The sequence below is a fragment of the Ischnura elegans genome, chromosome X (assembly GCF_921293095.1).
Source record: "Ischnura elegans chromosome X, ioIscEleg1.1, whole genome shotgun sequence".
NCBI lineage: Eukaryota > Metazoa > Arthropoda > Insecta > Odonata > Coenagrionidae > Ischnura > Ischnura elegans.
The window spans coordinates 64729545-64755667 of NC_060259.1; the positions used below are offsets into that span (position 1 = coordinate 64729545).

The 26123-nt window shown below is 38.8% G+C and overlaps 1 protein-coding gene and 1 non-coding gene across 5 annotated transcripts in view; both read right to left on the minus strand.

The window, feature by feature from the left end:
* LOC124171921 (IQ motif and SEC7 domain-containing protein 2) overlaps positions 1–26123 on the minus strand; it is a 251094-nt gene that overhangs the window by 178233 nt on the left and 46738 nt on the right. For all 4 annotated transcript variants that reach the window (XR_006868012.1, XM_046551345.1, XM_046551339.1 and 1 more), the window contains exon 2: positions 3910–3981. Coding sequence is in view for 3 of the 4 variants with exons in the window: in XM_046551345.1 (XP_046407301.1) it covers positions 3910–3981 (72 nt within the window). In the remaining variant the exon portion in view is untranslated. The remainder of the gene's footprint in view (positions 1–3909; positions 3982–26123) is intronic.
* On the minus strand, positions 381–483 carry LOC124171945. The gene has a single exon (XR_006868023.1). It is a non-coding gene; the product is annotated as a U6 spliceosomal RNA (small nuclear RNA).

Below are 26123 nucleotides of genomic sequence, written 5' to 3' on the forward strand. Positions count from 1 at the left end.
TAATAGAAAATACTTCCAAAATATTGCATGAACGAATAAGTGACTCTGTACGTGCACAGACAAAACGTTTTACCCACCAACGATGAACTTTATAGGGAAGAAATCATTTGACTTGAATGTAACCGGATTCTTACGGTCAGGTATTCAGATATACAATATCACCAACTTTCCACTAGAATTTAAGAAAGGGCAGGGTCAGAAATTGAAAACAAATCGATAGCAATCGATGTACATGATACCCTGTGAGCCACTTGTGTCCGCGGCTGGGGATGATAATATCCCCCAACATGCACTTGACTACATGTAGGTGATAGCTCAATTTACGGTGCTATTTTAGCTTTCACCAACCACGCATCATTAATTTCACTACCTACGATAGTAAATAAGTGGAACGCTTCACGATTGTGCGTGCCATTCTTGCGCTGGGACAATTTCATCTTCTCTGTATCGTTTCAATTTTAGTATGGATAGAGAGGATTAGATGACTTGTAGTGTAGCCAACTAACCTATGTAAAACTTAATGCATGTTTCTTAATTTTATTATTTTTTCTAACAGCATATGGCAGTATAATTTGTTAGAATGCGTGACGTTCTTTGGACCGTGTAGTGTGCATGTGGGAGTCCAATTGCATGCTGCATGCTGGTGATTGATCATCCCCTGCCAAACACCCTAGAGATGGCTCGCAAGGTATTATGTAGATGTAGATGGATGATGTCCAGAAAAACCAAGGACCAGTGAAGATGCATCAGCAGTAGAAGAATCAGGTTAAGAAGAAACTGTAAGTAACGCTAATTTAACATAAACAAGCTTGAAACTCTCTAAAATATGTGATTAAAGATGATATTCTTGTCGCATTGTACTAACCGTCGAAGCGAGTAAATACACTAAAGGCACGAGCCGAAATAAAGTTGATCTGTAGCATCGATTTCCTACCGACAAGACCGCAGAACAGGATTGACGAGGAGGCCGCACCACAGGGGGCCGCACTCCTCACTCGGGCCCTTTGGCACAAGCACTGCCGCGACGGCGGCGACGAGTGCGGCAAAGGTCACGACAGTGCGGCAAAGGTCAAGCCACTGCGGAATAACCCAGTCCCCAAGGTCCTCGCCAAAGAAGTTGCAAAAGGGTCGTCTCAAACTCGTAATTTTAGGAACCACAAAGACTCATTTTAAGTGAAACTCATTAACCGACGCCACTATATGGAACTACCATAATCGCTCGTGACTTTTTGTATGCAACACAGTGGCACATTTTGCGTAAACGACACCATTATCTCACATACGTGAAGGTAATCACACATATTGCACATGCTTAAAGCAAGGGCGATTTAATGCTGTATGCATGGCGAATGATGCCTAAGTGAAAATTAATTCTCAATCAACTCCTTGAGGCCGTTTAACACGGGACCCGTAATTACGCAGGTTAGAAATCCATTAATTTCTCCTCATGGCGTGTATTTGCGCGAATGCACGAACGATATAAGAACAGATGCTATATTGTTATCCGATATCCATGAATTTACGCATACGTAGTAGCAATTCGCCGCTTTACAAGACCCAATTTTGACTGCGCATTCGTACACACGTCAGATTGTGCAATTACGTGCCCCGTGTGGATTGAAAGAGAATCTCAGGTTGACGCGTCACATGTCTCCACACTCATCGTTTTCGAAATATTTCAAGTTTCCAATGATTTTGAACAAACTTAAACCTCAATTTGAACGGCCACCCGTCTCTAATAGAGTCTTCCATGATAAAATCTTTAATTTTCCGACAGAAGCAACGTCTAAAATTAAACTTGCATAGAAGAATGATTACGACCTAAGTCACCTTACAGTCTTTACACCTTTAATTGAGAAGAACCGCTCTTATTTCCTCGGCCACATAAAACTGAAATTCCAAGGAGTTCAATACGCAGGCAAAATGGATTCCTAATTCCTAAATTTCAATCTGAGCAGGTGCCGTGTGTCATAGCGAAGCCAGGAGTTTTTCATGAAGTGGTGAGAGTCAAGATAATTTGGGATAAACGCGAATCATAAGATCCAGAGCGAAAACAATGCGATTTAATAGTTTTTACGACTTTCGCCAACGGGATTATAATTCGTGTCATTCCGAATCATCTTATTTTCCCCATTACTTGGTAAAAATATAGTCGCAAAAACTCATGGCTCTAACTGTGAGAATTATGATGCCCAGGTATATTTCTTATCTCTCCATGGGAAAGATGGAGAACTTGGACAGACGCTTTCCCCAAAAATACACCGGGGAGGGGGGGGACAAGAAAAGTCCATTAACTGGAATTCCATTGGAGCACTTGGCGAGAACATAGCCCAAGAGTAAGTCAACGAATACTATTTTCCTCCTTGATGCTTTAATATTCCCTTGGAATTATAAACTTTTACACATGATTAATAAATTTAACTAAATAAAATCTAAATTTTAGGAAAATTAATTGTTTTTACAATTCCCATACTGTAGCTAATTGATAGTATTGGAGCCAGGATTATGTTGGAATTAAAATGGGCTGTCACACTAATGGGAATTTAAGAACACATCATAATAGCATAATTTTTTATTCACTCGAGGAAAGAAAAAGAAAGGAAAAGGTACCATAGTCACTTTTCATTTTCAAAACACATGAAAAAACTGAGCGTTCCATACGATGTTTACCGATTCAAAGATGGGATTCTATATACGCCAACATCATGAGCACGTGAATAAAGGTCAAGTAACCTTGAGTTGAAGAAGATTGGTATTCAAGGAATGACTTGAATCCTATCAAAGCCATTAAAAATCAGCGATGAATACTCTGGGCAATATTTGCTAACAAATTTCAAATAGATCGCGTGTCAGTCAGCATCGGGCTTGCTTCTAAATAGCGTTTTAAAATATCACAGTATATTTAATTTCCGTCAAACCAAATAGCACGACGCGAGAGATTCACTAGCATTAATTTCATATTCAGACATCATAAGTCATTTGTAAATCCTACGAAGAAAGCAACAACGACACAACAACGTTAGCTACTGTCAGCAGAGGTTGCCACCGACGAAAGAGTGACACACCACACTCGAAGGACTTATCGTGGCACATTTTTGTAAACGAGACCTTTACCTCAAATACTAAAGGGTATTCAGCAGGGATAGTAAGTGAAACCCGGAGGGAAACAAAAATACGAGGCCTAGGTTTAGTTTCGTTCCCGCACGAAATTAAAATCACCAAGGAGTTTGGTTTCGATCCAGGACGAAACTTCACTCCCGGGAACGAATCTAAATTAATCGAAACTCCGCTGCTCATAGTTCATTTTCGATCCCAGCAGTTGAGTGGAGGGGGATAAGAGGGAATATTTTCGACCAATTACGTTTCACATACGAGTAGAGGGGTTAAAAAATTCAGCTTAAAAATTGAATGGCCAGTTTGCGTACACCGTTGCCCGGTAAGTGGAAGATATATGAGTGCCCCATGCATCTAATAGCGGTAGGCCGAACCTCTACTTCGTTCTATCATACTTCGTACTCGGTGTGTGGGTCCAAACTAAACCGTTCGAAGATGAAGCACGTGGTCACTCTGGAGCGAAACAATATCTGCGTTTGGTTTCGTCCCAGAGTTTTAGTTAAGTTTCGACCCAAAGTAGTTTTGACTGCGATTTCGTTTCGAACCTGAGTTTAGATCCTCGGGTTTAAATCCATTTCGTTTCGTTCCTCCATTTCTATCTCGGGAACGAAACTGATGAAATTTTACCAGTTTTGACTTTCCTTTAGTCCCGATTGCCATCCCGGGTATTCACACATATTTCATAAACTTGAAGTAAGGGTGATTAAATATGCATACATGACAAATGATGCCGATGTGAGCATTCTGTTTCAAGAAATCGATTCGAGTGTGATGGAGGAGAGAGGATTGTCTTACCTGTCGCACACCACGTCTCCGTTCATCTGGGACGGCGGCGGTGACGTCATGGCGACGCCCTCCTCAGATGCCCTGCAAAGCACAAAAAAGGACATATTAAACAACCACGAAGAAAGCTGGTCCCGCATACTCAAAAATTGACACTGCACAACAGTCATAACTTTTCACAAACACAGAGCTCCACGCCGAAGGTTTGTTAGGATAGGTTAGGGTGGATCTCACCTCGAGATAGGACACGGGCATTAAAATATAGCACATTCTGAATAGAAGACTCTTTTTGAGTGACCTGAAACATCATAAATCTCTGTACTGAGGCGCCATGGGCATAATCCAGACTTGAACCTATGACCTTTCGGTCAGCAGACAAGCGCTCTACCCACTGGGTCACTACGGTGCATGTCCATAACTTTCATCAAATTTTAGCAACTGAAAAACTTCATTTGAGGAAAAGGAAGAAATCATCTTATAAACGGCAGATATCTTCCGATTACGCGCTCCACTCTGCTATATACCTATACATGAATACTACGTACAGTTAAGAAGGGTAAGTCACTGTCTGGTTAGTTATAATAACTTAAGCTTGAAATTAATATTGTATTTGCACGAAAGGCTTCTTAAGGCCTGTTTACACGTAAAATTAACACGTATGAGTTAATGTCTGTTTGCGTGAATGATTTTTGTGGACCGAAACGGAACATGTATGAATGCATGAACCAAATTAGACCATGTTCTATTCTCTGTTCATGCATTTGCACAAGTTGGGTGGTTACACGGCGCATTTTGGCGTTCATTCTCGCGCTCATTCATTTAGACATTAACCCGTACGTGTTAATGTACCGTGTAAAAAGGCCTTTATACTGTTATCAGTAATAAAATGTTTAGCATAGGGATAATAAAACCAGAATGCGAAACATGTTGTTATTGAAGGTCATCACACAACTTACATCCCCATTTGCTGCCGATGGGGTTCAAAAATTTTAAAGGCAAAAAGAGACAAAAAAGTGAATTTATTAACTTCTGAGAGGAGTACCATATCGTTGGAAAAATGACAGTGTAAATCTTTCTGGCGGCAAATACAGAAAGTGGCTAGTGGAATGAAGACATATTTCGTGATCAGGGAACTACTTGCGGATCGAGTAGATGAACTTGTTATTTATAGAAGAATACTTACACCAAGGAAGATGGTAAAGAAGTCAGAAGGACACTATATAGGAGGAGTTGACGGCAGAGACGAAATAATTATAAAATTCGAGTCCGTGAGCCCCTAGCAGACAATAGCATTAATAGAACGAATCTAGGGGAAAGATTAGACATGTGGAACCGACAAGGGTGGTGTTCAGATGACCTCGTCAATGTTGGCATAGGATAGTTCCAACCATCGTTGAGGTCCATGATTTGTGTTCTTTGTTTTACCTTCTATTTGTACTTGTACAAAAAATACAAATTTAATTTTCTTTAAAATACAAATACAGTCATTCTGAATGTGCATTGTACTATTCGGTTCGCGAAATTCAATACTTTTCCTGAAGTACAACTGACGGCTATATGACATTTTTCAGAGAACACAAGAATGCTTTTGGAGATTTTCACTCAAGATATGTCATTTAATGCTATATTCTTCGAGAGCTCCACAAAAAACGATTGTCGCAATCTAAATCCTATGATGTGGAGCACCTTCACCGACGATGTAACTCTTTACTTCATATCTTAGACAAAGTATCCGTTTCCGACGTATTAAATACGAGAGTATATCGTGGAAGTAGGACAAATGTTGCTCTTCTACCTTTATTTTAACCCATATCCATAAAGTTCATCAAATTTAAGCAACTAAAACACTTCATCAGGGGGAGATGGAGTAATCCTTTAATGAACGACGAATGCCATAATGCCATTGGATGGTCATCTCCAAAGATTTGCAATAATTTGTCTTCGCACCATGTCCCATGCATCACTGCTCACGAAAATCCACCGATACCATTCAAAGTTTCGGCCACTACGTACCTATACATTCATTGATCCTTCATCGAACTTAAACATCTTTTCTATTCCTCTTCACCCTACCGCAGACTTCAGTAATTTTCTCTATGACTCCTATGCCAATTCATTTGAACGCACATTATACAGCAACACGACGAACTTGATAACGAAAAAAACGACAAAATAAGACTACAATTAAAAAAAAATAAAACAAACCCTGAACAAGAAGGCTTTCCAACCATTTTATGATAAGACCATATACTCGTAAGATAAACGTAAGGATTATAGGAAATAAATCCTCAAATAAAATCCCAATCACGGAAATCACTCAAACAACAAGAGGAGAATAATAAAACTAGGAATACCTGAAAATAGCAGCTCACGTTAACAACGGGTGAACCAAATAAAGCTGGCAAATTCGCACGAGGAAATCTATGAATCTTAAACGAAATAAAAAACTAAAAAATCGGTACTTGCAGATGAAATATTGGACGGAAAACCTATGTAGAAATGAGAGATTAAAAATGAAACACGATGTACAGCGATCAAGAACAAAAGTAGCACATAAGATGCACGATGCGTCTCTCGCATGCGAGTACAATGACTCGAGCGGGGCTCAACGGCCGCGTCGTGCGCTGCGAGCGCCCGATACAATGGGGGGACTGTCCGACGGGCCGTGGTCGTCGAAGCGAGATGAGCGCCAGCCCGCTTCGAAGCGCGACACTCGAAAGAACGAGAGCCATCCACGAAAAATGGACGATTCTTCCTCAGATACGTGCAAAATTTGGTGGCTGAACGGAGAGAGAAAAGCATCGATTATTCGCCTAGGTATATTTCACGATTCATGTCATGGATTGGGTAAATTCATAATATTTAACTCGTATTTGGGAAAATAGCCATGGCATTAGCACATACCCAAGACATTAAGGTTTACGCGGTACATAGTAGTTAGCAATAAAAGTTTACATGGACCATTAACTCCATAAGCATCATAAGGACTCGTTCTATTGAAATTAAATACAAAAGAGGATAAATTTATAGCATCAGCACCAATAACAACACCGTTTAAATGCAATACGCGCAGATTTACTCCATAACCCTACATTTACGCTGTTAGCCCGTTTAGGGAGATAATATCGTGTTTACATGCATCCATAAGGTTCGTCAATCTCTTTGATTTGCAATTATAATTACAAAATAATCAACAAAAACCGTTTTAAAGACCGGAATTGTGAACATCTATGGAAGTCATTGGGTAGCTCCACCTCAGGCATTATGTTATTCTCTCACTGTCAGAGCTTCGCGGAGATAGGTCAGTTTAAAGAATGCAGCGATACAATCCTCATACCGTCAACTCATTAAAAGGCAAGAGATAGTGCTAATATTCAACATGTATCACTTATTATGCTCGATTGCTCAAACAGTTCTTAAAAGAAGTTTTATAGACTGGAATTGTGAGCATCTATGGAGGTCATTGGACGTCTATACCCCAGGCATTATGTCGCAACATTACAGTAAGAAGACCCTACTACGAGAACGCTGGCGAATCCCCAGGGGGCGAGCGGCGAACCTCTCAGACCAGCCTCAACACGGAGCAACCCTCCTACTATGGAGACGACAACCATCGCCAGATCACATAGGATCCCCAATATGGATGGATGGCGCAGCGTCAAGGCGGTGAAGAGGGCACCGAATAGGAATAACCGAAGGATTACATGCACAGAGCTCCCAAAAGAGGCGAAGAGTGGAAACGACCCCTACGGAGGAAGACAGACACGCAAACGTGGAAAAGCAGACGGGAGGATTTACTGAGCGGAATAATAACACGTGAAAAATTACACCAAGGCGATGGGGAAATGTCACTGCCCTCTAGCGATGACATTTTGAACGAGAGAGAGAAGACGCCTGGTCTTGTTTCAGTGTGGAGAAAAATTGTACCACGAACTTTTAACCCTGGATAGCTCATGCCAGCAGGAAAAAAATTACCGATGATGTTTAGGTCAAAAACGCATTTTTAAACCACAGAAACTTTAAGTTAAGTAAAATTTTGAGTTAAGCGCTCCAGTTGGCCGCGAGTTTGCCCTAATGCCGGATGCCTTGCATACATCGCTATCTCCGGAAGTCGAATTCGAAGTCTATCTTCGAAGTCATGAATTGCACAAATAAACCGGCAACAGGGATTTTTAGATATTTAAATAAAACCTTTTAGAGGTAGGGGACTTAAGGTCCGCCACGCAAAAATTATTATATTAAGAATTTCTTAATCAAAAAAAAGTACCAGAATATTTCTGTAATCTTTTGATTTCAATATATTGATTCAAGTGTATTTAACGGTACTGACAATGTCAATACTATTTGAGAGTTTGCACCGCTCTGGACAACTCATGACTTCAAATGCTTTGCCTGCATTTGCCTTTGCCTCTGTCCAGAGAACGCCGTAACAGGAAAAACTCGCAGTCAATCGAATCGCTGGGCTCAAAGTTTTTGTATTTTAAAAATGGTGAGTTTTCAACCCAAACATCAGCTATCCAGGTTTAAAATTCGCGACACAATTTTTCTCCACTTTGTATACTTCCAAGAACAGGAAATACAAAGGACAATAAACATCAGAAGGAATACTATCTCCGTAATAGGTTTAGCAACTGTCTTGGGCAATCATCACATTCTCCTCCTCGCTGATAAAGGAGATAATTATCGTGTTTAAATACATTTTAGGTTCTTCAATATATTTCATTTGGTTGCCAGAGACAACCAACAAACTGGTTTCGCATACATTTTTCCTTCTTACGCTAATTGGCATTTGGATTTAGTCTTCGGACACACACACTACAGCCAAATAACAACTCGAATTGATCATTCTAATCTTTAAATATAAGAGCTACTTAGTTTGCGATTAAGGAAATGTAAATTAATACCCCAAGATTGAAAATGAAAGCGAAGAAATTGAAATTAAATTGAAGAATTTGCTGGAGTGAGGGAAGCGGTAACAAAAGTAAATATAATTTTGAGATCAAGCAAATTTTCTGCAATGACCGCCAAATATACGATATCAATTGAAACATGTCTAAGCCAGATGAAAGTTGTGCCTTACCACAAATTTAAAGGAAAACGTAGCATTTTCCATGTAGTCCTTTTGCTATTTAAATAACCTAAATTAAGGATTACCTCTCATTCCAAAACACTTTTCAAGAGTAAACAATTATTATTTTTCTTCTTTCATTTGAAGCCCCAAAGAAGCTGTTTGATACTGTATTCTGTAACTTAACGCACTGCGACTGTTTTTAGGCAATGTAAAATCAGAGACAAAGCTTTTTACCATACGATAGAACCACCTTAATCACTGTTGGTCATAAGTTTTTGCTAAACTGAGCAACACTTTGGGATTAGTATACTCGTAAGGACATACGTACGATAGTCTTAATTTAAACTAATTACTTCAGGAATAAATAAGATTCATTTAGAATTTCCTTTCTCATCAAAAACAGCCGAAAAATATATATTTCTTCTATGAGCCTTCTCTTACGCCCTTAAATGTATTCCTTAAAGTTATATTTTTCATCTCGTGACAAATATCCATTCGAAGCATTTTAATTCTACCTATGAATGTGTGGCGTATGAATCTTTCAGTATTTCAGCTTCTGACCAGCCGAGGAAGTGCTCTGGGCTCGATAACACCCGGCCTCAAAGCTAGACGGAAGTCTGCATGACTGAATCACTGAATTACACAAAGGACTACAGATGTGTATCTACTCTAATACAGTTACATTGAGATTAACTCGAACCTTTTTATCAGCTTTGGAATCACTGGTTCACGTTTACTGAGACAGAACAAAAATCGTCGCTTGACTTTAAAACTGAACCTAAATGAAAGGTGAAAAATTTACGAGAAGATAACAATGAACAGATTTCGGGTCAACTCATTTCTTCCCCATTAGTCAAGTTAACAAATACGCTAGAAGTACACTAACATCTAATCTCCGATAGAACGAATAAGTTCTGAGATCCATAATCAGTTTTAATCTGAAAATAGAAACTATCGTTAACGCTTGAAAAAATATGCGGTAAAGTAAGTCAAAATCGGTTCGGTCTAAGTGTCACAATAATCTCGGCCAAAACAAACACGGAGGCTAAAAGTTTCCATGAATTATCTTGGCAAGACCCTTTCTGCATTTTTAATACCCAATATTTAATAAAGCCGGATGCTAGTCTGACATGGCTCGCGGAAATGTATCCTATAAGTTATACAAAACACAACGCACCACCAGCAAGGTAGACGATCACTCCGGAAAATAGCTTCTAATGTTTACACTCACTGTGAGGAATAAAACATGCAGTACACTGTAATGACTTATACTAGTAACCACACAATGCCAATGAGCCATACAAGCGCCAATGATTCTATTACAATAACTCCATGGGGAATAATATGCCATTTAGATCACTAGTAATATAAATTCTTTCTCTTTACTTGAGTAGAAAATACATTTCGTTGACTTGAAGCGGCTGTGACAAATTAAAATGAAATTTAAATGCGTAAGCAAGTAGTACCAAAAATCAAAAAAATCTTCATCGTTGCCTAGACGAAAACCCTTTTGCTAAGGCTTGGCTCTGAGGAAAAACATTTCCTCTGGGCGGCTTCTACAGAGGAAAGCCATAGGTTCTAAAATTTATTTTGAGAAGCGTACACGCTATTATGATAGGCTTAGAACTGGCATGGCCAATGCAAGAAGCGACTACAGAAAAACACAGGACGGACTTCCGGTCAAAATTGTACTCAATCTCAGAGCACGCAAAAAAATGTATCCCTCTACGAAAGAGGCTAAATAAGTCCTACCATGAGGATGTACAGAGGCTCTTTATAGGCTTTTACGTAGCTGAAGCACCAATCCATTTACGATCGCAATAAAATGAATAAAAAACACCCGGGACACCGCATGTCTTTAGAAATACCATCTGGTAGACAAAGCTATTGCGTCGGAGAGGGTCTTTTCGGGAGCTGATGTAACCGAAACTAAAAGAGGATAAAAGTTTGAGTAAAATGATCATTCCAATTTTTTCAAAATAGAAACAACAACACCGATCAATCTTGAGTCATTATTGCTCCATCGAAAAAAGGCTACAGAAAAAATCCAGCATTCTTTCACATTTAATATATCACTCAAATAGTGAAATCGTGCCGTTTTGAAACGGATAAAATCACATCGAAAACAAGGGACAATGGACAACTGACCTTGAGTATTTCCACAGTAGAGCTTGGCATAAATGAAAATCATAAAATTTATGCAGTATTCTTTTAACTCCCGAGATACTTGGAGATAAAGTCCGTAGCCCACAAATGGTACAAGAGCACCAAAATATCACAGAGATATTTCGGCGCTCTTTTTATGGTTAACTGTGAAACAAAAGTTAACCTTTACTACACTCAGCTTTGACAGAAATGGAGAAAAAAGTTACAAGAAAATTTCTACGTAAAACCTCGAAATAATTTCGTTCCACGGAAGGGGTAAATCAGCAGAGATCTAAATAAAATAGTAACTAAGAGTCCTCATACAAAAAACGCAATAGAGTTAACAATTATTTTAAATTTACACAAAATTGTCTAATGAGGTATTACGGAACCCCTTTTTGGACTTGAATAAAGAATACTTATAAACGTCCAAAGCAAAAGGTATGTTTCATGGCGTTTTACAATTTATTTTAGCGTCATCTCCAGGTGCAATAATAGAGGAAAGTGTTGTACCTGAGGATAATGGAGAGAAAATACGTTATTCAGACGGCGCAATTACATTTAACCCCAAGCAGTTCGATCATTTTAGGATGTTTTCACAAACCACAACACTCAGTACATTACATCCTTTACTAGAAAACTACGGAAGTAATTTTCCTTCAAGAATAAACGGAAGGGTAGATGTGCAATTTCACGTGACAAACAGAAGAGGTTATACGATTAAGTATCCCAGGAGTTACTGAATTTCCTTATCTTTAGCGAGTTTTGGGTGTTCCGTTCGAGAGTTTGAGAAAATGCGAGAAATTAAAGGTGGAATACTGCATCGCAATGCATTGAGATAGCAATTTTAAGGGGCCCAGGATACGATTACTCAATAACTTAATGGAAAAATGTTGTTTGATGTAAATTTTTAACAATATTTTGCGATTTCACCTAAACATTTAGTTGAAAAGACCCAGGATTAGAAGCACACCTTCATCTACACAAAATGCAGATTTCGTCACCTGCGCGTGTATACGGTGTAAACAGTATTTTAAAATCGCTTGCAGTTCTTTAAAATGACGAAAGAGGAGCTTTCCTTTCCGCATTTTTTTTGGCGCTAAATCAATTATTACAAGTTCTTCTATGGAATACGCATTTATTAGGGCCCATTCTCCCAGAATGGACTCATGGAGTCACATATCAATGCATGAAGGAGTTACAGAGACAATAGCATTCGATTCTTAATTGCTAGGTATGAGGTGCATGTAAGGTATTCTTCGACACCACGATCGTTTCAATGAGCAGTTTTAATGACACAGGACAACGTTAAAATCGTCATTTTTATGAAAACTTTATTTCATCAACTGACGCAAGATACGATCATTAAATACAAAATGGAAGAAAGTAGGGAAAAAAGAACATTATTATTTCAAGAGGGAGAATTAAATTTGATGAAACAGAATTCAATAAAGAGCCATAAATTCACGGATCATGAAAAGAGATTCGGTTGGCTGGTCTTCTTAAATGGAATTTATTTTCATCCACATTGATCCACAGAGCGCGTATCTCCAATAAATCCTCACCAGCGCGACCCAATAGAAAGATAAGCCGTCGTGTCTGCTCCTCTCAGAAATCAATAAACTCGTAGAGTGACTTCATTTCCAGCTCCCAGAGCACAAAAAATGAAAGTGTTGTTAAGGTCATTTTCGCATGAGCTCACAACCAGCATAATCCATATATTGTGAACTCAAATTTAATTTGGCGACTTCTATAATCTATGTCGACTTTTAAGACATTATAGGGACGTGAGCGTATGAATATACCAGGAAGCAACTGCTCTTTAACACGTTGCGTACGGACCAGGAGAAGCTTCGTTTTTCCTGAGTAGGAGAGGCTTCGTTTGCACAAAGGACGGACAACGGAAATTCTCGTTTTTATGCTTGAATAATTTTATTTTTCCAATTTAAATTCATTTTATATATTTTGTACATATGTAACGAACAACTATAATTAATAATATAATTTTGAATAATTTTTACACCATTAGAATGTCTGCATTTATATTTTTGTTTAAATAAACTCATGTTTTCAAAGTTGCTACTTTCACGCATTAGCATCACACCAAAAAGGATCACTTACGTCATACCTGAGTAAGCACAAAAAATTCCATTAAAATCATTAAAAACCAAGTAACAATGGCACATTAAAGAGAAGAATGCATATTAAAATGTTGAGGTTTAAATACCTGCCGGAAATGAGGGGCACGGGACCTTTAAACACTGCCGCGCACAACGTGTTAAAATCATCCACAAAAAGCTATCCTGTTACCACGTCTTTGAAATTTCTGACTATTGGCAAGACTTCATCATTTCTATTCCAATATTCTTGATTTTATCATAGTCAAAAATCATATTCAGGTACTTCTTCGGATTAAGATGTACCTAGATATCATATTTTCATTGCTTGGGTATTATCAAGCTTTACGATAAACCTGCTTCGAACTCGTTTTGCATCAAATATAGGCCTAGTAACATCGATCGTAATAAATGTTCTTAAACGAAAACAGCAAATACACGCAACCACTCGCCGATAGCCACTATTTTGTCCTCCATATAAATAACGGCTCCTCTACCACTGCTCAAGTAAGGCATCGGTGTCAGCGAAACAAACGCCATTTTTACTCTTGACAATACTCATAAATTCCACCACATCACGCCTGAAAATATACTGGAAGTTCCGTTTTTATTTCCCGATTCAAGATGTCCAGGCAATCAAAGCAGAAAAATTCATGCATAATTCCAGGTATTCCTGGATTTCCAGGTCACCGAACACCCTGCTATCTCCACCAAATACACTGCTACACCTATATCAAGAATCTCCTAAAATAAAATCTACATTCATTTCTATATCGTGGAATAATTACTATTACTAGGATTTTTTCGCAAATTTCATAGGCATAGATTATTATGACATCAATACGAGATAAGTCGATAACAGCATTGAATAGCGAGCTGTTTCAAACTAGAATTGGCGACCCGTGCATGCAATGACTCATATCAAAACGATGAGACGCTCAGACCGCATATGCTCCGAAAGCAGAAGGTCCGTGGTTCGATCCCCGATTGAGGTGAAAATTTTCCATCTGTTTTCGGAGATCATTCCATCTCCAAGCTACCGCAGTGTCATCCTCATCTGTTTTAATTCCTGTTTCTTTGTTTCGTCATCTATTTTCATCTTTAGGTTTGCATATTCGCCTAAGACGTAGCGAGCGAATGTGAAACACATGAAGACAATGTACACATTCAAACTCTAATTTGTTTTATCATACGATATGACTTTCTTCAAGAATACGAAGTAAGAAAGTTATGGACCTATTACCATGTTTTTTACTTTACATTTCACGTGACTGATCCTATTCAAACCTCGGCCGCAGAATTTGGCTAAGCGGTGATTATGCCTTTGTTGATAAATATTAATACAGGGAAACACTTTTGGTCTTTTAATCTGGGTCAACCTTACAAATATCCGTAAGATTGAGATCACAACACAAACATCCCCTAGATGTTTCACCACTCAAGTGTCTACTAGTCTGTGACTGGGCATAATTTTACGCTTTCAAACTTTTAAATACATCGTTGACACGGATGAAAAGGTATTTTTTCAGGTCAACGTTTTACACTCGGGGAAAACATCTCTAGAATTTTTCCCCACCCACGTGCTAAGTTCTTTCCACAGTTCCTCGTGGTTTGGCCTACACTCTGTTGTAATGTTACCTTAACCTCTCCCACCTCCTGACTATATTCTCGCCCAACAATGCTTCATGACAAACAAAAGAATAATTTCACCTAGGAAGAGTGTTTTTAGAAACGCTTGTGAAAACAATAAAGCATGCTTTTCTTTAAAGCCATCCCTACGAAAACATTACAGTACTTGACTGAAATAACCGTTAGACCAAAGAACACGTCAAAAGCCACAACACAATTAAACGTTCTATTCACTACCCCAGGGATTCAAACCCCATGATTGAGGTGGTGAGGGCAGAACTGAACCCAGACTTAACCGCAGGCATGTAAATTTTACACATTCACGGTAGACTGCCCAGTCTCTTTCCCTATGCCACCACTTCAATGATTTATTTTTTGAGAATCCGAAGGCTTCACCTGCGACCCTTCGATGAACATCCTAGCGCTCTACCCACTAAGCTACCTCATCCCCTTTAATTATATTGGCTAAACCTAATGGCAATAATTTGCAGCAGGAAAAGACGTCACCTTTACGGAACACTATGAAAAATGGCGTCTGAATGAAATAGAGGGTGACCATGTTAAAATTTCTATTTTCTGAGAGCATTCAGCCGAAGATTTTCAGCTCGGCGCAAATACGGTAAGCGGTTCCCATAGAGTCTACGCCAATTCTGAGATTCCTCCAGTTTTTCTCGTTCTGTACGCCTATAGTGCGGCTGCCACTGATCCGGCACAAGATCATACGCTCACAAAATCAAACTGGAGCAGTCGATGTAAAATAAGCTCGTTCCGGCTGTGTCAGTGGTCCGCTTCAGCGGCGCGTGTCAATCCATTGGTTCGTAGATGCGGGCAAAGAGACGAGGGCATGAAGTCGATGGAAAAAATTGGGTAAAAAAATTGCTACTCGACTACTTAAGGTAGATTTACCGACAAACAAATTAACTGTCACTTTTATGAAAATTGCATAACACGCCCTTCTAATTATGCTACCACGAATCACGCCAAAAAAAGGCTTTCCACTCTACATTTAACGGAAATGTCACTTGTTTAATGCAACAACCAAAATACTTGCACATTAAAAGACAAGTCAATGGCGTAAAAATAAGTAGGTTGAATGCATATGGAGGTACAGCCTACTCAACAATCCGCTGAGGTGTAAACTGAAAAATACTTAGAATTGACTCAAACTGAAAAAATGTAGAATAGACGTTGAGTTGTGGAATTGAGATATTGAATTGATCGTATGACTTTGTCATGAATACACTAAATGAATGAATGAACACAAAGTTTTCCATTACTGTCTATTGCCGAAGGCTATAGTTCCCCGATGGCTCTCTTAGTTATCAGCACCAGATAACAATATGAACGGCAATAACCACCCACCATCGAAAAATAAACAATCCACGAAAATTACTAACTCAGAAAATTCAAAGGCTACATTTTGATACCAGTTAATTTATCGATGCCTATCTATATCGCCCATATCGGAGTGCATAGTCTTAAACATTGGAAGTCCACCAAAAAAGTCAAAGAACAAACACACCATGCTAAGCACAGAATTTATAAATTTGATATCTGAAAATATACGACGCGGAAGTAAAGATCAATAATGTCACAAACTTGAGGAAATATATTAATTAAACAATTTCTGTGGTTCGTGAGAAGGAAAAGGAAGAACAATGAGAAGAGAATATATATCACGAAGTAGACTTCAGCCAACAGAAGAGAGTTGATTGTACGGATTTGGTGCACGAGGGTTAAAAATACGATGGCTGAAGACGCCGTGGTGGAATGTACTGTTCCACGGTTGGGAAACGTGGACGTTGAAGAATGAGCATTAGACAAGGCTTGAGGCATAAGAGATACGCGTTAAGTCGAGGATAGCAAGGGTTACATGGACGAAGCAGAAAAGGAACGAGGAAGTGCCGCACAGCTTTATTGATCCACACAATTATTCACCTTTTTATCAAGCGTTGATAATTAAATTACCATCGGAAATCGCCGACCTTCGAAAATCAATATTCATCAACTATGGACTATATTATATTCGATATATGCATTTAAAAACGTCATTAGCATCTCGCTGGAAGGCAAAATTGTTCACGATGTTTTCATCTAATCATTTCTAGAGTAATCGAACGTAGTTTTCGCAATGGCTGAAAACTGAAGAGATGAAATAGGCGCCGAGTACCGACAAAGAGAGTTTAGAGACTGTTGAAGATTCTAAGACTTATTTAACTTCCTGGCTTTTACCGGTTTGCCAGATTTGCAGAATATAAGTAAAAATGATCGAAAAACCAGTACTCGAGTTATCCTTCCACAGTTGCCCACCGCAAACGACACAACATATTCCCATTTTAATTTCCTGTCTTTAGTTTTATAGCTTCTTAGGAAAACATTTTTATCAACTATCCATTTTTTCATAATAGCTCAATGATGTTTTCTCATTTCTCAACCATAGTAGTTTCATGATCTGTTGCGTTGGAATATTAAAAACCAATCACACAGTGCCGGGAAAAATAGCCACCCTAGAAGTGCACACTTACACAATGTATTGTAAGGCATCATCCTCCCAATCTAAGCATAATTTTCTGTGTCTTGCTGATAACAGCTTTTATTTGCTATAATCGATTCTCTCGATTTTTTCGCAATGTTCGTCTCTTCTGTTTTCCCTCTTCTAGGCTAACCCTGCCTAAATTTTCATGCAGAACTGTTTTCTTATGTTTATCCCAAGTGTTCACCTTGGAAGTCGATAATTCCTTTATGAGTAGTTCGTCATTCCTTTCTAATGATTCGTAGTATGACAAGCAATATTCCCGTATCACTGTTTCAATGTTATTAAATCCAGCTTTTTTGCATATGCCTTCGTTATTGTGCTCTTTCGTTCCTCATCTGGTTTTAAGTATTGATCTTAGGTATTTAGGCTCCGTGATGTTTATTATATCTCCGTCAGTTTTATTGGTTAATCCGATCCATAATGGTATCGCGTATGTAAACCCTGTGTGGGTCTTATATATGTGTTATAAATAAATACTCTCACCTCTTGTGGCGTTGAATTTTTGTTTAAAATTGGTGCTAATTTATATCTAATAATAAACATACTTTTTAATGCGACTTTTCTTATTATTGCCGCCACATGTGTTGCATGAGCATTCCGCTCACGATGCAAACAGTAATAAGAACGCCCACATAAGAAATACTCGCATTCCGTGGGAAAAATTATTCAGCAGTCTTTCATATGCCTACGAAGCTATATTCATACTTTTTACTCCACCTTTCCCCCATCGCATTCGCTCTAGTCCCAGAACATGTTGCGTAAGGATTTCGCTTGCTAGGCAGCCATGACGTAAGCACTACCAGTGACCACCAAAGAAGACACTTTGAGAGAAAAAGCCATACATTATTCTCATATCCCAACTCGCGAGACGTTTTAGTGCGATGCCTCCCACATATTTTTTTGTAACTACCGGAATGGATCGCCAACTCTCATGAACTCAGCTTCTAGCTTTATGAGGTCATAAATATGAGTTCATAGGCACCCGTAACAGTGACAAGCCGACGATATTCTTCCAACTACAACGAAGGTGGTCGAAGAGGTCATGAGTTTACCCGCTATACAAAGGAATTACCCATTTTTTGTTTAAATTCTCATATTAAGGATGTAGGGTTAAAAACGAAATTCCGTAAAATAAATTGGGAATAAAGAGGTCATTAAGATTACAATTTCGATCATTTTATGCTACCTTCAGGTACGGCTTTAGTCCTTTAAAATTTCAATTTTCCGAAAATCGCCATTTAATTTTTCAACTATATCACACTGAAATCCCTCACTATAATCCTCGAATATTCGGGAGTTGACATAAAGCTCCTCAAATTATTAACAAAAACCAATAATCGAGATGACGTGACGACATTTTGGCAATGCAAACCGAGGACTGGATTAGCCTTAGCACACCTTCAAATCTTAAAGGAATTAAGCAAGACACATTTACATGATCATGACAACTAAAGAGATCCTCCAAGAACAGTAGAAATTTCCTCCACTAAGTATATTTTGCAAACAACATGAAAGGCACGACCATGACTTTCTTTCCTTATGGGTTATGGTGTACCTTAGAGTGGGCAGTCAACACAGTTACCATTACCACAATTACCATTTTCATTGCATAACCAGTTTCCCGTTAATATGAGAATATAATAAGGTCGCTTTAGGGTCATGTATGATTTATTACCACCGTAACCATAATTTATTTAGGACACGACATTATTTTTGCGATCCCTATTTTTTTCTCCTTCGATTCACAATTTACCTAAATGATTAAAATATAATTATTTCCTCTCATTTCATGATAGAAAAATTTCGCATTAACCACGATTTTTCCATTTTAGTATCTAAATAAGCGCTGAATCTACTCGAGTCTGATTAATTAATAACCTCACTACACTTTTAGAGCCTGGTAACTGTTGAATTAGAAATTTAGAGCAGTTAACAGGAAGCTATTTCTACGCCAAGCATTTGAAATATTTAACAAACAGAGATAGACACCATTAAAGCCGAGAACCACGCATTTTTGGCTTCATCCATTAAAGAATTAACCAATTTCCAGATATCATATCATCAACTAGAACAGCACGGCAAAAAGTTCCCCCTTCGACGGCATATAAAAGTCGTATCCCAACGTTGAGATAACGCTGGCACTTCATGCGGAATTCGGCGATTATGAGAACTTAAGGCTGCTGCGGCTAGAGAACGCCCTATTGATCGAATAGGGGCAACCAAGGTCAAGAATTCCCTCGAGCTGGAGCGCGAGAATCTCACTGCGGAAACCATGGATCTACGATTCTTCAACCTTCACAATGCAAGGCATTTCTCGATATCCAACTTAGGATTTTAGTTAACCCCTTGCGGTGAAATGACGAGTGTAGCTCGTCATATGATTTTCATAATTTAAGCACTATTTAGGGTAACGGCATATATATTTTAAAAGCTCAACAATGTTAAAACATTTATAATGCACATAAAGGACTAAAATTCCATGAAATACGATGCAGCGGAAGGAATAAAATGATTATATACGAGTAGAGTGTTCTCGATTATCAATAATTACTTTTTATTTCACTGTATTACGTTGATTACTAACCAAAAAATTTCATTACCTGCCATTCCATTTGAAAAGAACCACAGGAAAAAATAAATAGAGGATAGGAGTACGATAATTAGAAAATAAATTGAAAAGGAAGGGGTTAAGGAGTGATTACCGAGCGATGATTTACCTAATGGATTTAGCCTGTAATGGATTACTTCACATACCGTTTTTTGGAAAGTTTGCGAGGGTTTGAGTGAGATTAAACTGTTACTTAATGAACACGTAAAAGATTGGCGTCGTTAACATGCTGAGCATTTATTTAGCACAATATGCTACATTAGAAGACTACCATGTATATTATTAATAGACATGAAAGCTTGAAAAAGTAGTTCCTATCCATGCAAAATGAGAATCCACGATACCCATATCTAGTATAACTCCAAAATTGCTGACGCCAGTTATTTTGCAATGAAAATTCGTGCACACGTGTAAACTCAACGAAGTCCACGGAAGATAAAACGATTCACGTACTTCTCGATTATTTGTTTCTGTTGCATAATTTGACGAGCTTAAATAACAACTCTTGAATATTCGCGTAATATGGTGAAGGACTTCAGCATGATATGATTGAATAAGCGATAGCGATTTTCGGAAAATAAAAATATAAAATTACTTTTTATGGGCCACCATTCAACATATCGTATTACACATGAACTTCAAGAAAACCACAACTGGAGGTAGCATTAAAAGACCGGAATTCTAAAAGTAAAGACCTTTCTATTCCCAATTTCTAGAGTGAGAAGTAGTCCTAATCGAATGGTTTGTGCGATAGGGCTGCATAGTCACGGTATAAAATATTGCCGTAGCTTTGTGGCCAACGCACATACGCGGTTTTGGTCTTGCATAGTGAAAATAATCTGAAGCAAAAATCCTGGGTAACGAAGACGAGTAGCACTCGATAGCAGGAGGAATCGCAGGGAGGAGGTCGCAATCACGCGGTTGAGAATTGGGCAATGCTCTCTCACCCACTCGTACCTCTTCACTGAAGAGAGAATTCCACCCCTTTGTGATGATTGCGACTCTCCTATTACTGTGAGACATCTCCTCACAGTGTGTGAAAAATACTGTGTGCCATCGGCTAAACATCGGGGGAGACCTAGGGCACATCCTAGGAGACGACCCTGATAGTGTCAGCCGAGTCATAAAGTTTTTAATAGAGACCGGGCTAATTAACAGCGTTTAAATTCCAATATTTTTAGCATCTGACGACCCCTTTTATTTCAAATTTTTTATGCACGTTTAAGTGTTTTCTATGTACCTTTTAAGATTTTGAATTTATAGATTGTCAGTGGTGCAAATGACCTTAGTTGTCCAGGCACCCTAAAAACAAATTACAACTACTACTCGATACACTGATATCCTTGATAGAGTTTTCTAAAGTAGATGGTATATAGACAAATGAAGATTCGGACGTCAGATCATACACTCATTATACCATACTTTTACAAAAGATTTCATAATTTAAAAAAATATGATGAAGCAAGCAATTGTGAGGGGTACTCAACGGTTTCACGTACGTCCGCATTTCTCAGGTTCGAAAATTGTCTGACGCTACTTCATGGTAGTGTAATTGAATTAGTGGTGTAACTGAATAAATTAGAAATTTAGAATGGGAAGGTCTAACCGATCGCATGAAGAATTTAGTTTTTAAAATTTTTAAGTAGAATACTTTTTTCGAGATATTTGAGAGAGCCTAATTATTATGGTGGAAACGGTCACAATAGATAAGATTAGAGATATAGACTGCAGAACCGAACTGCTTTTTTCCGCGCACAATTAAGTAGCGTAATACTTGCGATAGTTTAGCTCTAGGATAGATTGGCACGGACTAGGTAAGACATAAAAACACTGCACTAGTAGTAAATAACTTTTTATATTTGCAAATACAAAATATCTGCATTCATTTTTTTGGCATGTCATAACACATGTATAAATCACTTACAACACTAACTTTCCGTTTTTCTTTAACTAACTGGTACATGGCAGCATTTTCGTGTCCTTAGCACTTTCCTAGTTTCTGATTTGACCGCGTGACGTTGTCCTGCGTGATTGGCCTCCGACCGGCGAACGAGCTCGTTTCTGATTAAGGATAGGACGAGTGCTGCATGCCTGGTGTGTTATTACCCCGTGCCACACACCCTGGTGGTGGCTTGCACAGTACATCGCAGATGTAGATGGTACTATCGAAAATATCAGTTCACTGAATGTCAAACTTCGGATATAGTGTGCAATAATTAGAAATTATTAATGTGTTTAGATAGGCTCATATTTCATACCTATACTTTTTTGTGGCAGTAAAATGTTTAATCAACAGCCAAACTACTGTGCTCAAATAAATCACGAGGATATTCAACGTCAATTAATAATTCAATGAGTAAATTTTAAATTAGTTTTCATACCTATTTCATTAACTCCTTGCCATTATTTAGATAAGCAGTCGAGGAACAAACGATTGTAGCAAGGCAAAAATGTAAAAATCATAATGACACCCTAATAAACGAGATTTTCGAGCCATCTCCATTGATACGCGTCTCTTATGAAAGGCTTTCGGCTTATTTTGATATTTACCCTGCCATGCACACAACGGTAAAGGAATATCGGTCGCTCGCTTTCCGAACATGTCTCTGCAATAGGAATGGAGCAAAAACAACTCACAAACAAGGCAGTACACCACCTCACTGCGCACTTTCGGCCTATATCGCCCTTCCACCTTCCTCGCTGCTTTCCGACACGATACACTGCATTAAGCCGCTCCCACGCGCGACCTTTCCCATATAGGTTTGCCAATATAGTACTCCCACGTCATCAACGAATAGTAAAGTGGATGCTTAGGGCTCTGCGAATATCCTCAGAGGAAATATATAAAATAGCGCCCGTCTGTTTCTCCGTATCAAGATTACGGCTATAATTAAATGCCAGAATCCGAGATCACACGACGGATCCAATGGCTTAGACAGGCGGACTGCGACGATCACGTGCGTTGTCAGGTAGTTTATTTCGATAGGAAGTGTCATTTCCATCAAAATTAACCCTTAAAAACCGAACTAAGTAGCCAAATGATTTTTATTATTGCATATCCATTTTATTTTACCCCTAATTAAGAGATAATATGAAAGAAAACCCGAGCAAAAACTTTTAAATGCGACTTCAAGCATGTCCCCAAATGGGAACACACCCCAACATTTTGCTATTGCTTGAAAAATTGAAAAAGCTTTGCCAAAAAACTAAGTTTAACAACGTAATATGTATTGATCTTTTGAATAAATCAGCATTTGTAACTGGAGAGAGAGAGTGTAGGGAAAAATATCGAATAAACCGCATACTCACTGCAGAGGTGATAAATAAACCAATTTTGAAAAGGTATAATTAACGAGCAATGTACACCCACGTCATGTAATTCACTGTAAAAATACTTCTATACTTTATTTACATAAAAGAGCTATTAAAGTGATCACAGATACAAAATATAAATGTCATGACTTTTTATAAATCTATTCCCAAATGGGAACATCGGACTATAAACGGTTAATAAGGAGAAATATCGGGATGCTGATAAAATTTATTATATTATGTTACTACTATACACCAAGGAGGAAGTCCGCCATGAAAAAAATTTGGCTCAGCCGGGATTTGAACCCGGATATCCCGATCGATACTTGGTGCATATAAGTTTGCACCCGTGCGCGTGACTGCGTACAAAGTCACTTGTTTCATACAGTGCATTATTAAATATATAATACGCAAGCTGTTTCCTGATAGCTTCATAGCTAGGAATACCCGTAAGCAAACCTGTTTATTTTATAACTCTAAAGGAACTACAAGTCTAATTACGTCACCAACTGATGAAAAGTAGGCGGGAACGTTTGCCTTTAATTATTTTAAACTTTCGAAAAATGAATGAATAGGGAAGGTATTTTTTATTCTTCGTTACTAATCTTTCCCTTAAACTGACCGAATCGATTTTATGAATTACGATTCCGGGACAGAGTGAACGACATTACCTGTCTTTTTCAGACTTTACGAAACATTTTGGTAATTTCTAATACAATTTTATAATACGCATTTTGGCTGATACTCATCTCTACCAGAGTAAAAGAACATTGTAATAATAATCCCAAAACAAATTAAGGACAAATACCATATGAAAATTAATTTCATCACCTACGAAGCTCTACCTGAATGACAAGCAGGGAATTAGGTGCCAAAATTTTGAACATCTTCAAGGCTGATGTAGCCGATGTCGGTGTGAATGATGAAATATCAGCCCTGAAGATGTTGGGGAAGTCTCCGAACGAAGTCTCTCGTCGGCCTACAACATGCAGACCCTAAACCGGTTGGAAACCCGGTTGAACAGTCACCAATACGTACCAGGATCACTAAAAATCATTATTAGACTTTTACAGTGACGTACTGAAGCAATTGAATCCAAATCCATATCACTTCGTACTATTTAATTTATTTCTTCCTAATATATTAATGAAAAGATTCACAAAAAGCCATACTCAAATCATGAGGTTCCACATGAAAAAAATCAATATTTACTACGCAATGATATCCACACGAGCGTTTTATTTTACACTTATGCAAGACAACAGGCAGGACGATAAAAAATTGTTGTTTCCGTTGAGATGTGGCGGAATCGTTCCATCGTGAATCCTAAGCAGGTTTTACTCAAAACAACATCAACGACACAACATATTTCGATTGTTACATCATAGTCAAACGTATCTGTGCTCTTTACTTTTTCACATTAATACCAACAGTATTGGAAGGGGGAGAAATATTTTTAAGAGCAACCTTCCAAGGCATAGTGTCACTCAGTCACCTCTCATCGCCTCTCCCACCCCTTAATACAGTTGGTATTAATGGACGAACGAAAACATCATGGGCAATAGCCAGTGATGTAAATATCGAAACACATACAGACGTTAGTAAGGTTCTAAAGACCTGTTTACACGGTATATTAACCCACACTAGTTAATGTCTAAATGTATGAACGCGAGAATGAACATGAAAATACACCATGCAGCCACCCAACTTGCGCGAACGCATGAACGGAAAATAGCACCTGTTCTAATTTGGTTCGTGCATTCCTTCATGTTCCGCTTCGGTCCACAAAATCATTCATGCAAACAGACATTAACTTGTGCGTGCTAATTTACCGTGTAAACAGGCCTTTAAGTGGAGCCTGCAAAGGACTTTTCATTGATAAACCAAGAATCAATTCTCCAGATCTTTTGGTGATATTCCCTCCGGCATTCCTTGAATTTCCGAAGGAAATGAAATTATATTACTATCCTTGACATTTGAGGTTTTCCAGAAGAGGGGCCAGACTTAAAATATACGTTAAAAGTGAGGAAAGCGCGCCATCTTCCACCATGCCATATGACAGCGGTTCCAACGAAGGGGGAAAGGGTGTCCATGTACATTACCAATCTCTATTGTGAGGAAAGGGAGGCATGCGGCACGTTGCACCCCCGAGAAATAAGATGCATTGTCGGACGGTGAATTGCGGTGGAAGAAGTTTTTAGCAATCAGGTAAATGCAACCGAGAAACATACTCTAAAATACAGCAGAATGTAAAAGCAATAGACAAAAAACCATATTCAACGGCGCTTGACTGAGAGACTCAACGGGAGCAGAATCACGAGATGCTCCTGCCAATTCCATATCAAACTACCTGGATGCGAATAACGGCCCTGAGCCGGCCAGGTAAGCACATTGATAGCTGCAATTTTGAGGTAGTGTCGATATCGGAGATTTTACAGGGAAGGGGCACGTTTTTTTGGGCGAATAAAATCAAAATTTTTCCCTTCATGCCAATAACATGCACAGGAAAATTCTAGGAAGTCACAACGGACTAGAAACTTTCCGAAATTGGTCTAGCAGGAGAGCTAAGCCTACTAAAATCGAAGGAGCATCGAAAGCGCACGTGATGCGGAACCAATATTTGGCTACAACGCCACTAATAGCGACGGCTGCGAGTTGAGGGTCGGTGCACGCCATCCTCCCGGCCACCCCCAAGCAATGCAGCCAGCTAGCTGAAACTCGGCCGCCTAGACCTCGCCCCAAGCCACCCACTCCCGGCCCACCCCCCCCCCCCCCCGAAATCCACCGTTTCAGGGGGGGCACGCGGCG